The sequence below is a fragment of the Ctenocephalides felis genome, unplaced genomic scaffold (assembly GCF_003426905.1).
Source record: "Ctenocephalides felis isolate EL2017-DRISC unplaced genomic scaffold, ASM342690v1 CF-g0.4_SCAFFOLD_03573, whole genome shotgun sequence".
Lineage (NCBI taxonomy): Eukaryota > Metazoa > Arthropoda > Insecta > Siphonaptera > Pulicidae > Ctenocephalides > Ctenocephalides felis.
The window spans coordinates 15569256-15585548 of record NW_020539727.1 but is presented as its reverse complement, the minus strand read 5'-3'; the positions used below and the strand labels follow the sequence as shown (position 1 = coordinate 15585548).

At 27.3% G+C, this 16293-nt stretch overlaps 2 protein-coding genes across 2 annotated transcripts in view; both read right to left on the bottom strand.

The window, feature by feature from the left end:
* Positions 1–686: 686 nt before the first annotated feature.
* LOC113389614 (zinc finger protein 43-like) lies at positions 687–2971 on the bottom strand. Its single transcript, XM_026626632.1, has 2 exons — positions 2840–2971; positions 687–1811 (listed from the first exon to the last, which is right to left on the bottom strand). Exons 1-2 carry the CDS (start codon positions 2969–2971, stop codon positions 687–689), a joined length of 1257 nt encoding a protein of 418 aa, XP_026482417.1.
* Positions 2972–7965: 4994 nt separating this feature from the next.
* LOC113389613 (G-protein coupled receptor 84) overlaps positions 7966–16293 on the bottom strand; it is a 39681-nt gene continuing 31353 nt past the window's right edge. Inside the window, exons 5-10 of the mRNA XM_026626631.1 lie at positions 13839–14102; positions 12081–12240; positions 11873–12016; positions 11304–11469; positions 9613–9720; positions 7966–8052 (exon numbers count right to left, since the gene is read on the bottom strand). Of these exons, the coding sequence (XP_026482416.1) occupies positions 7966–8052; positions 9613–9720; positions 11304–11469; positions 11873–12016; positions 12081–12240; positions 13839–14102 (929 nt within the window). The remainder of the gene's footprint in view (positions 8053–9612; positions 9721–11303; positions 11470–11872; positions 12017–12080; positions 12241–13838; positions 14103–16293) is intronic.

The following is a 16293-nucleotide window of genomic DNA, read 5'->3' as shown; positions in this document are numbered from 1 at the left end:
GTTTGATAAATTGTATTTTACAGTTTCTAGTAAGAATCGACCATTTTTTTTATTCTTTTTTTAAAAAATCTGATTTTGATATTGCAATAATCTAGAAAAATTGTAAAAACAACACGAGTCAAGGATTTGAATAATTATTTTTTAAAAATTAATCGATAATATTATGCTAAGAGTCATGTTCTAAAAGATCAGAATTTCATTTATTAATGCAAAGGGGGTTTAAAAAAATAAATACAGATTCAGCAAATTTTCTGAGGTCATCATATTTTTTCTTATGCAAAATAATATGATTTTTGGTATTAAAAGTGTGGTTTAAACTAATGACATGTTCCGAAAACATAGTCTTATACTGATTTGGAAATTACAGTTACATACTTTTATCAATTTTGGTATCAAACGATTCAGAACGACTTAAAACGTTGAGGAAATATAAGATTAGCGAATTGGATTTTCTGACAAAAACATAAACTTCTCATTCATTAAGATAAAAATAAATCACAATATAAAGTATAAAAATATATAATAAAAGAAATACACAAATAAATAATAACAAATTTATTGAATATTCATTTGGAAAATTAATACTTTTTTATTATAATATATATATATATATATATATATATATATATATATATATATATATATATATATAATCTATACAATAAAACATTTAAATTTCAACATTTTCAAATCAAAATTATTGATTCCGCTTGAACATTTTCTCCACCTTCATGATTTTTACTAGAATTTACACTAATCTGTTTCCCATCACTTATACTATGTTGTATTTTCATATGTACATTTCTAGAATAAGAATATCCAAACTTCTTTGAACAAATCGTACAACTATAGGGCTGTTCTCTAGTATGCACCCTTTTATGCTTAGCAAGTCGACTATGAGAAATAAAACATTTCCCACAAGTTTTACAACTATACGGTCGTTCCCCTGTATGGGTCATAATATGTTTCTTAAGACCTTCATTTAAATTGAAAGAAGCATTACAAAATTCACATTTGAATTCCCGTTCATTCAGATGCTGTCGTCTGTGTTTTAATAAATTACTGGCTGTCTTGAAGGCTTTGAAACAAAATTCACATTTATAAGGACATTCTCGAGTGTGTGTCCTCATGTGAACTGTGAGATCAGACCGAGTGGTGCAGGCTTTAGAACAAATATCACAAATATGTCCTTTATACCCGGTATGCACCAACATGTGTGTTGTCAAGCCTCCGCTTTGGATGAAACTTTTATCACAAATTTTGCATTTATACGGACGTTCTTTTGTGTGAGTTCTTACATGATTTTTGAGTATTGATGTGGTGAAGAATCCTTTGCCACAAATTGTGCATAAGTGCTTGCGTTCTCTGTAAATGTGGTCTTTCATGTGTGCTTTTAGTTGGGAGGATCGTATGAAGCCTTTGGGGCACTCGTTGCATTTGTAAGGTCTTTGGGTGGTGTGGACTGCTGAATGTGTTTTCAGGTCGTAGGAGGAACGGAATCTTTTGCCACAAATTTCACACATATTTTTAGGCATTGGGATGTCTTTATTCTTAGGTGCAACATTAGAATTACTTTCAATTGGATCATTTTCATTATCACAATCTATACTTAAACTATCTACATTGTCATTGTTGTCAAATTCTGCTTTAATTTCCATATCGAATTTGTTATTTTTATCATTCTTATCTAATATATACATTCTTAGTTTCGAATCTGAGGACTCGCATAGTCTTTTGAAGTTACAAGCGATGTTTAAATTATTTAAACAAGCTTTACAAATTTTTGAAGGCAGTTCATCATCTTCTGCTATCTGGAATAAAAAAATCCTTTGAAAGTTTAAACTAGAATTAATTATAATTTTTTATCATAATTCAAAGCTTCATAGAATTAATTATATATTTTTTTTAGAGGCATTTGTAAAAAACGAACAAATGTTTATATTTAAATATTTATATTTAGCCATTATTATTTATGATTTTTAAACTTCCTCATTCTTCTTGAAAGGGGACATACCTTAAATGTTGAATAAAATAAATGAAAAATTAAACAAATAACTTTCTGAATATGAAAGAAAGCTTTTAGTTAATTATATATTATATATATATATATATATATATATATATATATATATATTGAATGGTAGAGTCTTGGATTTGTGTATATTTTGTAGAGTTTCGAACAAGAATCCAAAAATAATGATCCATTATTTTTGGATTCTTGTTCGAAACTCTACAATATATATATATATATATATATATATATATATATATTAAATGTTAAATATGAACAATACAACACTCAGATTTTTAACATATACTTTATTTAATAATTACAGACGTTTCGAGACCATGGTATGCCTCATCTTCGGTGTAATTTCAAAACAGTAAAAATTATATACTAATATTTTATTTGAATTAGAAGGGACTTATTGAAAGGGAATTATTGAAAGATGAAGGGACAATAATAAATAATAATATCCATCCTTGTCCTTTCATCTTCGACACTTAAGATTTGTTTTCAAATATTTCTGTATATATTCACATGTTTAGTACTGTGTAAAGCATTGTAAGAGATAATTGGTGTTTTTTATTTTTCAAAAATTAAATATAATTTAAATAAAATATTAAATAATGTATTAGTATATAATTTTTTACTGTTTTGAAATTACCCTGAAGATGATGCTTACCATGGTCTCGAAACGTCTGTAATTATTAAATAAAGTGTGTGTTAAAAATCTGAGTGTTGTATTGATCATATTTAACATTTAATATATATATATATATATATATATATATATATATATATATATATATATAAGATTCCTTTACTATTGTTTACCTTTGCAATAGTGCAATACATAATTTCATCACAAATCTTCAAATTCAAATTATCCTGCACCACAAATATAGTTTTAAGACTTTCACAATGTTCCAGACAAATCCTGCAAATGTTTTCAATATCTAAATCCATTTTTATATTTAATTAAGTATTTATTTATTTAAGATTTGTAAATGTCAAACATAGCCTAGGATTCCAATTAGGAAACCAGCATGTATACAAACATGTAAATGGAACCTAACCTTTCTTACAAACTCTCAAAAGATGTCAGTCGAAATTTCCTTAAGCACAATCCTTCGTGGAAAATCATTTTAAAAAATTAGGCCAAAACATATATTTTCTTATATTAGAACAAAATAAAACTAGCTGTAAGTGGAATTCTGTCTTAAGGCAATTAAGGCATCGTGCCTTAAGGCAAATTGCAGGAACTTCCCGTACTAAAAATTATTATTTTTCTAAAAACAATTAACATTTTTGAAAAAAGTTTCGAAACAAAACTTCGAAAAAATTAGATTTTTGAGACCAAAAACTTTTTTGAAAACAAAATTTTTTTGAAAAGAAAAATGTTTTCTTCATTTTGACATATTTTGGAAATTCTGAACTTTTGAGAGAACTTTCTAAGCAATCGTACTGCTTGAATTGCATAGAGACTAAATATCGAAGCGCGTAAGCGCCGCGTCGCTGTCTAACGCATAAGCATTGGTACGGAACCCATAGAAAATTAAAAAAAAAAATACTTATTGTTAAAATCTCTATAAAATATTTGATAATTTGGTGTGCATATGTCTAATGTTCATTTTTGACCGCCAAATAGCTCATTTTTTTACTTTTTTCTCCATATCTCCAAAGTCGTTTGACCTGCCTTTCTAAAAATTTAAACAGTTGTTCATTTAGTCAATACAAATGAAATGTTTTTTGAATTATTCAAATCGGACGCTCCGTTCTCTTAAAAACTGAGTTACCGTTTTCGGCACTTTTTGCCCCGTATCTTCGGAACGGCTAGACCTGCCTCCGCCAAAAACTAATCAGCACGTCTCCTTATCAATACAAATCGAATGTTTTTTGAATTATTCAAATTGCTTCATCCGTGTTCCCGAAATCGTCGACGAAAATTTGTATCCGCACACACATACATACACGCACACACACACACACACACACACACACACACATATCCATTTTTTCTAAGGTATGCCAAAATACTCAGAAACCTCTGAAACGTAAAGATATATAAAAATTTTCATTTTCGATTTTTTTGCGATTACTATAACTTGCCCCACGGGAAGTTAAAAATTAAGCCAAAACATATATTTTCTTATATTAGAACAAAATAAAAAAAATAAAATAAAAAAATTTAGATGGCAGACCACCCTCTCCACAAAAACCAACACCGACTATAGGAGCCCCGCCTTTTTTTTTTGAAAATGCTATAAAAAAAATACTGAATATTTTCTCAAATTTAATTTCATTTAGGAGCACAATCCTTTCGGTTAGTAATAAAAATTAATTAAAAAAAAAAACAAAAAAAAAGTTAAAATAAGTTTTACTTAAGTTTAAATAAATTAAGTTTAAATAAATTAAATTTCCTTTTGATTGGTTTGCTTAGTATTAGATGCTGGAGTTCCACAAGGATTCGTTGTTGGACCTAGATAAAATACAGGGTAGAACTTGGCTTGAGGGTCTGCGGGTAAAAAGGTCCTTCACCGATATCTCAAAAACATGTGAAGTTAGGAAGTTTCATTAATAGTATTTGAAAGTAGAGGGCAAAAGATGTATAACCAGACATCACCTCGATTCTTAAGACGTTTCTATCGGAAGATAAAAAGTATTTAAAAATCCGTAACAAAAGTATCATCTTTGCTAATTAGTTTTTTTGGCTGTGAGTACTGTTGTTTAGTTTACGAGACCTTAATATAGTTTTTAAGTATACGTTATTTAATTGTGGTATATGATATATTGTTAATTTTATGTTAGAATCAACAGTTTTTTCATAAAGTCTTTAATAAAAGCTTACACCTGGGTGGGGTAAAAAAGACTTACTGCACTTTTACTCTGGCAAAGGTGTAAACAATAAATAATAGTAAATAAAGTTAAAAAAGCAATTTTACAAGAGACGATACATTAAATAATTAGTTATTCTAATTCTGCTGATGAATTTTTCTGACGAAATACCAGATCAAGGTTGTATACAGTGTTGTTTGTGTTAAAAATCACCCGTGTAATTCATATTTTGTATTGACTGAATAATGTAGCTATTATTTTGTAAAATTCCTTCAAAATTAAAAATAAGACATTGGATCTGTATGACCCTTGGATGTTCCTATTTAATCCACCTATGGGGTAAAAAGGATCAAGTTACAAATTTTGCAAAAAAAACAGATTTTTACGATGATGATTTATTCGGGAGTTATACTGAACATAGTCAGATTGTTGTTAGTTTTATATGTGTCATTTGTTGTAATTGGTTTGGTTTGCACAATATAATTGCTCAAAGTCAAATTGGATCTTTGTGCCCCGCCCTCTCACATTTATTCTTTTTTTTTTTAATAAAGACAGTAATAAACAATATTTTCTAAACAAAACTTTATTATCAATATACATTGTATACAACAAATTTGGCGTTACTAAAATCTTTTCTTTGGCAGGCTTACATATATATTTTAAATAACATATATAAATGCTCATCGATTAGAATACACGACTTAAAATACTATTAACTATTATACAAATAATTGTAAAAATATTAAATTAAATTAATAAACAATTGTTAATTTCATTCTCTTGCATCAAATAAAAAAATAGATTTTTGGACATTGGAGAACGACTGAACTTGTAACTTTGGTTCAAAAAAAAGGAAATTTACATATGTGAATAATTTAGGGTGGTCCTTAATATGGATATTTTTGATTTTTTTTGCTCTCAAAGGTTCAAATGCTTCCAAATTAATAAAAAAAAATTATTTGAAAATTTTAGCTCTTAATATTAACTTTATGATAGTTCCCACTCTAACCAAAGTTTCTTACGAGTAAAATTCCATTTGTTTTTTAGAATTTTATAACTTAGCGACAAGTGAATCAAAATTTTGAGAATAACATTGTATTTGCTTATTTTGATTGTAATTCAAAAAAATTACGAAAAAAATTTGGTATGTTTTATGAAATGAGTATTTACTTAGGCAGAAGAACTAAGAAACTTTGGTTGGAGTGCGGACTATCTTAAAGTTAATATTAAGACTTAAAACTTTCAGATAATTTTTTTTTCATTAATTTGGAAGCATTTGATCCTCTGGGAGCAAGAAAATTCGTAAATATCCATATTAAGGACCACCCTAATGAACATATAATTATCATTTATATTTTATTACAACTAAAGTTTTTTGAACAATTTGATCAAAAACAAGGTCTAAAATATAATATTGTCGGAAGTTTACATTATTATTTATAACAAATATTATTCAAGTACTTCATTATTTATTATATTTTCCATCTTATATATTTACGTATATTTTAGCAATATTTTCTTTCTTTTTAAAAATTAATATTAAAGCTCACAATACTAAAATCTATAAAAAAAATGTGGAACACATTTAATACAATTCTAATCGTTAACAATAATAATAATATTTATAATTTTTAAAAATGACCACGATTTTATAAATATCAAGAGAGGCTCATTTTAACATTCCAATACTTAATATTAATTATTCAATAAATGCATAAATACAAGTTTAATATCAAAAGCTTCCATAATATATGTTTTTATTTTTTAACATTTACTTTAAATTTATATAAAAATATATAAAGCTTAAAAAATATTGTCGGTATACAAGTATATAAAAAATTAAGGCCGAAAAATATTTTTTGAATGATATAATAAATATGTTAAATGATATTACTAATAGTTTTGGTTGAATAAATATATGTATATGATAGTATATAAATAAATATACAAATTAATTTTAAAAATGTTTTAGTTATTGTCATAAAATTTAATGTATTTATTTTATAGTGAAATATAAACTTTTTTTTTTGTTTTTGCTTATATATTTTTTGGAAATTATTTTCCATTATTAATTGAAAAATCTAAATAAAAAAATGAGAATATATTTAGTACTTTTTTATAGCATTTTCTAAAAAAAGCCGAGTTATTTTTTTTTAAATTCTGTTCTAAGAAAATAAAGTTTTTCTTTTTGATTTAGCTTAGTTTTTTTAAAATATATTTTATCATTAAAGGAAAGGATTGCTTCTTCGAATAAAAAAGAAATTTGAGAAAACACTCAGTACTTTTTTCTATAGCATTTTCAAAAAAAAAAAAAAAAAAACCGACCCTACACTGGGTTTTGGTTTTTGTGCAGAGGGTCCGCCAACCAATTTTTTTTTTATTTTTAATTTTGTTCTAAGAATATAAAGTTTTTCGTTTTGTTCTTGCCTAATTTTTAAAAAAAATATTTTGCATTATTAACCGAAAGGATTGTGCTTCTAAATATAAAAAATGAAAAAAATACTTTTTTATAGCATTTTCAAAAAAAGGCAGACCTAAAGTCGATTTTTGGTTTTTGTATAAAGGAAAAATAAACAATTTATGACAGAGATATTTTATAATCGATCAATTTTTTTAAGTTTCATTTATTTATATAATTATTTATTTTTAGTGAAAATAAATTCACTATAATTGGTGACCCTCACAAAACAGTAATTACATTTTATGACAATAATTCAAAAATATTTAAATATTATTTAATAACTTAAATTAGAAAAAAATAAATGAATTTAACACGTTACTTAAATTTACACATGATGTTTGTTAACTGAATTACAATTAATATTTGTCAAAGTTAATATATATTTAAATAAAAAAAATCTGCCCATTAAAATCACAAACAATATTTGGAATTCATACAATATACAATTATTACTAATTTCATACTAAAATTAAAAAAATAATACTTATCCTAGACTAAAGTTTAATAAAATGGCGTTTCTGACTAAACAAGTATATAAGTGTAAAGTAATATATTTTTAATACATTAATCTCTACTAATAAATCACAGAGAAGACTATATATAAATATGTACATTTTAAAATAGACTTAAAATTAATAAATTTATCAATAAAATAAATTTATTGTCACGCTTTGATTGTTCGCCTTGTGGTTGCTCCTCTTTGTAATTTTTCTTTGAAACATCCTCGACACATTAGAAGATTTTTATAAGCCTGATAAAAAATTATTTATTAAAAATATTTGATATATATATATATATATATATATATACTAGCAAACCCGACGAACTTCGTTTCGCCACCAGATGGTTTCGTGAGAAAGATGAAAAAATTTTTTGTTTGTTTTATATTTGAAAAGGTGAAATTTGATTTTATTACACAACAGTAATGAATTTATTTCGATTACAAAAATGAAGTGTTTTTAGTTGAACTTCTCTAAGTAAATGAAAGTAAATCCGCAAATTATCCGTTTCATTGAAGTGCTCTTTGGTAAACCACATTTTTTGTTTTTTGGTCTGACGTTAACACAAACAAAGCGGATGGTTTTCCAACTCGTGAACAGACAACGTATAATTGCCCATGTGAAAAACAATGATTTTCTAAATAATCTATTTGAAATTTATCCCGCAAACACTAAGCGATTGGCCTTGCGACATGTTATTGCGAACGCAAGGCGAACTGGAAATTGCAATCGTTTGAAGTCAAACGGAAGACCAGTCAGAATCATTGGTATGTCACCAAATCGCCAGCAATTTTTGATTGAATGGTGAAATTCAGTGCGTGTACATCATTGTTCTTCGCGGCAAGAATTGCTTGTTGACTTAATTGCAAGCATATTTCTGATAATTCTCACCAATGTCATTGCAATTTGCATTAGGGCACGATGCCATGCACCACTAATTTTCTTAGCTATAAACCTTGCGGAGCCCGAGACCTTTCCAACTAATGTAAAATTTTTAGATTATTTGGTACTAATAATATTTTTATTGATGCATGTAACAAGTGCTAATTTTACATAGAAACATATTGCTATCTATATTTTTTAATGAAATCTGATGTTGCTTCTGTTTGATATCAGTTTGTCCGAAGTGGATATAGAACCTAAAACTTCTAATTGAGAATTTATTTCTCTTCTAAATATTACTCAACGAGAGAGCCATTATACAAATATAAGTTAACTTCGTTCGCATAGATAAGGAATAATGTTAATTTAAATAATAATAATTTGTTGATAATGATTTAAATAATAATGTAAATTTAAATAATAATAATAATTTGTTCGTTCGTTTCTAATCACTATCGTTTATTGTCTCTAATGACACTCTCTCTATATGTCACTATTCGCCTCTCACAATATATAATCTACTAACATTATTCTTTTAATACAAAAGTGAACTAAGATTATATATTGGAATCGAACATTTTTTATAACATGTTAAATTGTGTATTAGTATTATTTAATAATTTATTTGAATTCCTTACTCTTTATTTGAAAATTACCATCTTTGATTTAATCTCTATATTTTTGAGCAAATCCTCGACAAAAATTCCTAATAATTATTAGTATAATAATTTTTATAAAAATTATATTAAGCTGATAACTGTTAATACTACTTTATATCAAAGACTTTATATTTCTTTAAAAAACTATTGCTTTTCTGATGGTCAAGATATTTTCAATTATTTGAAGTTCTTTTAATAAATATTTGTATGTCGTTTTAATATGTTTTTACTATTATTTTTATAAAATATTATAATTATTAATATAATTACCTGACGATATTCTGAGCTCATTACAACATAAATAATTGGATTCATACATGTCGTCAAATATATGAGAAGATATCCAGAAATGTTCAGGACTTGATAATTACTGGCCATCTGGAAAAATAGATAATAATTTATATTAACTAAATTATTATATTCAGTATATTACAACTATTTATATATTCATAATGATTTAATTACATTTTTATATTAAAATTATTAATATTAGTTTCTTATCTTAAAAAATTATAAACATTTTTGTAATTGTAAACACAATATTTGGTGAATCAAAATTGGTGTAAGTGAATTCCAGTATTTTTATCAACATAAATTCTTTTAAAAATGTTTTTTTTTGATACTTTTATATTTGTTAACAAATAATTGGTAAGAAAATTGGTAGGAAAATTGGATTTCAATATAATTAATTTATCGACAATGTTTTAATAATAATAATGTTATCATAAAATAGGTAACTAAATTTTTTAGTCTAGCAATTTTTATGAATTTATTTATCAAAAATATACAGTGCATTTAAGGCCATTAATAATTAGTAATATTTCTTATTTTTTTAAGTAAATTCATTAATTTTAAAATTTTGCCACTGATCAATTATTTATATATTTATAATGATTCAATTAATTAAAATTTCGTTATTTTATAATTATCAATAATAGTTTCTTATGTTAGAAAAATATTTTTCAAGTTGTTAATTGCTCTTTAATTCAATACGTTTATTTGTGTTAATAAATATTTGGTAAGAAAACTGGAGTTATAATTATCTAATTTTTATATAAATTATATTTTCATGGACAATGTTTAATGATACATTCGAAATTATTATTAACCAATCGCTTTTCACAAAATATTTTTTTTATAAATTAATTACTAAATGAAAAAGAGCCATAGATTTTTTTGAATTTACTTGTTAAAAAATACAGTACATTATTAATTTTTAATATTTCTTTTTTTTATGTAAATTCATTAATTTTAGAATTTTAATACTAATCAATATCGCATTTATAAAGGCCTAAAAGTGAATAACCTTAATTAGCGTTAAAAATAATTATAAATATAATTATAATTGTTCTCATAAATATCTTGCCAAATATTTTTTGAAGTGAAGAGTTCTTTTCTATTTTGAAACTCAATTTAACATTGTACTTAAGGTGATCGTCAGCAGAATCTTTTTTTTTGCAGTTTTATACGATGCATTTTAGTAAATCAATATATATATATATATATATATATATTATATTATACATGGGAATATTGACAAATGATAAAATTTTATCTTTACTGAGGCCTCACCTGGATAAAAAAATATCTGGGATTATTTAACGATTATATGTGAATATATATATATATATATATATATATATATATATGTATGTATGTATGTATAACAAAGTGAACAAACATGATTTTAAACAAGGATCCATCTAGTTATTAAAAAAAGCTCTCTTTAAAAATTTAATAAAACTTTCTATACGCTTCGACACTCATCTTGACTTTGCTTCAATGGTTAAAACTACTAAACAAAATATTAAAAATTATATATGAAGTATCTAAAACTTGTAAAATAATCAACAAAAAATCAATCACATAGTATAGGAAAATTAATGGATACACGAAAAATTACACAATAAAAGCAAATTAAAATAGATTTCAGAATTAAACAATTTTTTTATCCAACTTACCTTAAATATTTTAGTAATCGTTATCGGTAAGTAGCATATTAGAAATGACAAAAATATAACCAGAATCATCCTTAATAATTTCTTATCCTTAGCAGACATTTTTCCTGGATGTCTCAATGATGAAGTTGATGTCGTTATGATGGATCGTCTTTCTGGAGCATTTGGTCTGCAAAATTAAAAATATATTTGATAAACTTATGCAAAATGATTTATGGACCGTATAACAAACCAACGTTATGGCAAGGCTATGCTATGAAAAACTTTCCATACTAAATATTGACAAAAGCCATGTGGTTGTGCAGTCAGGCGTTTTTCTCAGGTCTTCAAATAGAAAACCTAACCTAGAAACCGCACGAGAGTCAAAAAAAAAAAAGATGTTAGATAACAGGGTCTTTCTGACTCAGTTTCATAACATACGTTGCAGTTTATTTGTGAAACGCCTAAATGCACAGCAAATGCATGACATTTTGACAGTATTCAGTATGATTCAGTATGAAAGTTGGGCGTAACATGACCTTGCCATAACAATGATCTGTTGTACAGCATAACTTATATAATATTTATCTCACCTTAAGTATCTTTTGCTTTTTCGTAAAACTGCAGGAACCGAAGCAAAACTTCTTTCAGACCTTGGCGAACCGTAGCTTTTCTGAGATTGGAATTTGCGAATGTTTTGGTTTGCAATTTTTGGTGGTGCTGGTGGTTCTTCATTGCTGTAATAATTGACATCAATAGTTAGCACTAGTTCTACTAATTTTTGTAGTTTTTTCTACTAACTTTTGGTCATTCATCTCGTCCTGGTCTACAGAGCTTTCAATCCCTGATGAGCTCTCCTGTTCCCTCTGATTGTGATTGTGATTGTAAATATTGCTATCGGCAATCGGTGATAGAAGATGAGGATCCGGTAAACTTACTGTTGACATTTTACTTATCGCACCTGGTACAAAATAAATACATGTTGGAATTTACTTTTATCAATAGTAACTTTATTGCTACAGGACAAACATGTCTGGTAGACAGAATTCGCTTCAGTGCCCTCAAATTGTGATGCAAGATTTTTAACCAAGAATTATTAGAAGGCAACCTGGTGGTTGTCCATTGAAAGTTGAAACCATTCTTCTTAGAAAAATTTTTCTAACGATTTTTGTATCTAAAATAATACCTATTAGATGATCCGATAGACGTTGTCCTGTATCCATGTCTACAATTTTTTAATATAATATACTAATATTTACCGTTTACCTAAAAACAATAATTATTGTTTTTGAAATTACTCTTCACGCCAAAATGCATATACATTCATAAGATGAGCGATGTTAAATGTAGAACTGTTTTAAATAAAATGATGAATCTCAATTCCCACATTATATTAGAAATTGAAGTCTTTTAAACAATATAAAATAACCATAACCATAACATTACAAGGTACTTCATGTTGGATTAAATTAATTTAATTTTTTATTATTTAAGATATCGAAAATTGCATCTTAAACTTCTCCTAATCGATATCGTGAGGGCCGTATTGTATGTATTCATCTCTACTTTCCCATTTGCTGTTATAAAGTGAAATTTTTACGAATTTCAAAGATATTATGGCAAGATTAATAAAACATGCAAAGAAATTATATATTGAAAAAAAAAACTATATTGAAAATTTAATATCCGGATCTTGTGTTGGCGCCCCCTAAGGCGTGCGCTCGTATTTTAAGCATGCATCGCATTAAAGGTAGGACCGGCCCTGATTAATACTTAATTTCATATTTTAAGTGAATTAATTTGTCATATCCTGTTCATATGTGTATCATTCAATCTGCCATCATATACTGTTTCTTATATTATTTTAATTTCTGGCACATCTCAGCTGCTTTTAGGCAATAATAATGTTGACATTTCATTTTTCTTAATCATAATCATAAATTTATTATACATATTCTAATATTGTCTAGGTTCATAAGTAAATTGAAATGTTTAGCAGATGATGGTTTTCATTTGTTTTCAATGCAAACAATGACATGTCGTTTTTTGCATTTTTCCCATTTATTTCTTCAATATTGCACACACGTCTCAGTACTTTATAATCACATACATCCTAGAAAATTTCCTTAACAAACGTCAGAAAGATTTTTCAAAATCAGAATGATCGTTTAGGAGAAGTATACAGTGAGTGCTTGTAATTTAATATAAACCTTATATAATAGCAAAAAAGCTCAAATTGATTCTACATTTTAGTTAGAAAACGTTTGTATGAGAAAAAAGGGCTGTTTTTAGGGGTTTCCCGGCAATTATTTGATTTATATATTAGCAATAAAGCTCAAATTGATTCTACGTTTTAGTTAGAAAACGTTTGTATGAGGGAAAGAAAAGGACTGTTTTTAGGGGTTTTCCGGCGATTTTTTCTCGCCGTAAGAACTATCCTTGGACTTGAACGAACATTTAAAAAAAATAATTGGCCAAATCGGTTTAGGCGTTGTTGAGTTATGCGCTTACCAACACATTTTGCGATTCATTTTTATATATATAGGTCTATTATCTTACCTATGGGTGCTCCTCCATCCCTTTGCATGTCATAACCCCCATATCCATTCTGCTGCAAAGAATAGCTGATTTTGTTCCCTCCATCCTCGATTTTGACATTTTCATAAGTCTCTTGAGGAGCAACTAATTCGTAACCTCCAAAATGGTGGTTGTGGGTTTCTTCATTTTGGAACCCCATTTGGCCAACTCCGTTATCCGGGGTTGCTGGGTAAATGGCGCTCGGGTTGTGCTCCCCTGCGTCAGATTCATAGGCTGATGACCGATCTGATTATAATCATGGTAATATATATTTCTAGATTGAAAATTGCATAAAATATGAAGAAAAGTGAAGATTAGGCTTATTTCAATGCTCATGATACTGAGAAAAGATAAGAAAGCCATTTTACCTAAGACCTACATACTTTTTTATATAATTTTTTTTCCCCAAGAGCTACAACACATTGTTAACTTCCCCATAGATAAGTAAGCCAAGAACTCCGATTAGATTGTTTTATATTTGTTTGACGTTTTATATCATTCTGAATTGTTAATTTCCCGTAGGGTAAGTTATAGTAATCGCAAAAAAATCGAAAATGAAAATTTTTATATATCTTTACGTTTCAAAGGTTTCTGAACATTTTGGCATACCATAGAAAAAATTGATGTATGTGTGTGTGTGTGTGCGTGTATGTATGTGTGTGCGGATACAAATTTTCGTCGACGATTTCGGGAACACGGATGAAGCAATTTGAATAATTTAAAAAGCATTCGATTCGTATTGATAAGGAGACGTGCTGATTAGTTTTTGGCGGAGGTAGGTCTAGCCGTTCCGAAGATATGGGGCAAAAAAAGCCAAAAACGGTACCTCAGTTTTTAATAGAACGGAGCGTCCGAATTTAATAATTCAAAAAACATTTTACTTGTATTGTCTAGCGGTTTCGGAGATCTAACGAAAAAAGTAAAAAAAAATGCCATTTGGCGGTCAAAAATGATCATTAGACATATGCACATCAAATTATCAGATATTTTATAGAGATTTTAACAATAAGTATAAATTTTGTTTACATTCCTATGGGTTCCGTACCAATGTTTATCCGTTAGACAGCGACGCGGCGCTTATGCGCTTTATATTTAGTCTCTATGCAGTTAAAGCAGTACGATTGCTTTGAAAAAAAAGTTCAGATCTTCCAAAAATATGTCAAAATAAAGAAAACATTTTTTTTTTAAAAATATTTTTTTTCTAAATTTTTTCTTTTTTAAAAAAAATTTTAATTTTTTGTCCAATTTATAGTTTCTTAAAAATCTAATTTTTTCGAAGTAAAATTTTTTAAAAATGTTAATCGTTAATAAATTTTTGGTACGGGAAGTTCCAGCAATTTGCCTTAAGGCACGATGCTTTAATTGCCTTAAGACAGAGTTCCACTTACAGCTAGTTTGACACTAAAATTGGGGAAAGTATGTATGTGTTAATACACCAAAACTTGATCATTCGTCGATATTTTCTTAAAAACGGCTGCACCGATTTCAAAAATTTAAAGCAATTTGATGGAAGTTAAAGAAAGACTAAGGTAAGTTTACTCATATTTTAAACTCATACACATTTATAAAGTTGTTTCAAATAATGCAAAATCTCGACGTCAACAATATTGACACATTAGTTGATCTTATAATTCAGTTATATATCAACGGAAAGGCTGGCTTCAATTTGGCTTTTAGTAATTCTTAGTTATAGAAATATATTTTTAATTTAATTACTATTTTTTAACTTCCCGTAGGCATTTATCGACGTTTTGAAGGTTTCTGAACATTTTGGCATACCTCAGAAAAAATGAATGTGTGTGTGTGCCTGTGTTTTGTATGTCCGCATTTTTTCGTCCACGTTTTCGCGCGCACCGATCAACCGATTTTTGAATGGTTTCAATGGAAAAACATTCGATTCCTATTAATAGGGAGATGTGCTGATTAGTTTTTGGCAAAGGCAGGTCCAGCCTTACGGAGATATGGAGCAAAGAGTGCAAAAAATACAAATCGAGTTTTTCAGAGAACGGATCATATGATTTGTAGATCCAAAAAAACATTCAGTTCGCAATGACGGAAAAAAGTTGTTATTAGTTTTTGGCAAAGGTAGGCCCAGCGGTTTCGGAGATACAGAGCTAAATGTTAAAAAATGGCAGTTTTTGAGAGAACTAAGCGTCCGATTTAATTGATTCAAAGAACTTTCTGCTTGTTTCAATAAAATAATTGCTTTTGGAAAAAAAATGTTTCTATTTTTTTTTTCAAAAAATATTTTTGTAATTTTGGATTAAAAATTCAAAAAATTACCGAGACTAAGCACAGTCTAAGCGCCACTCTGGTGCAAATGTTTACCCAAGTGCGTTTAGACTGTTTAGGTACTGGAGCACTTTTCCAATTTTGTGAAAATTATTGAAAAATGTGAAAATGCCGCCAAGCTAAGCACAGTATAAGTGAAAATGTC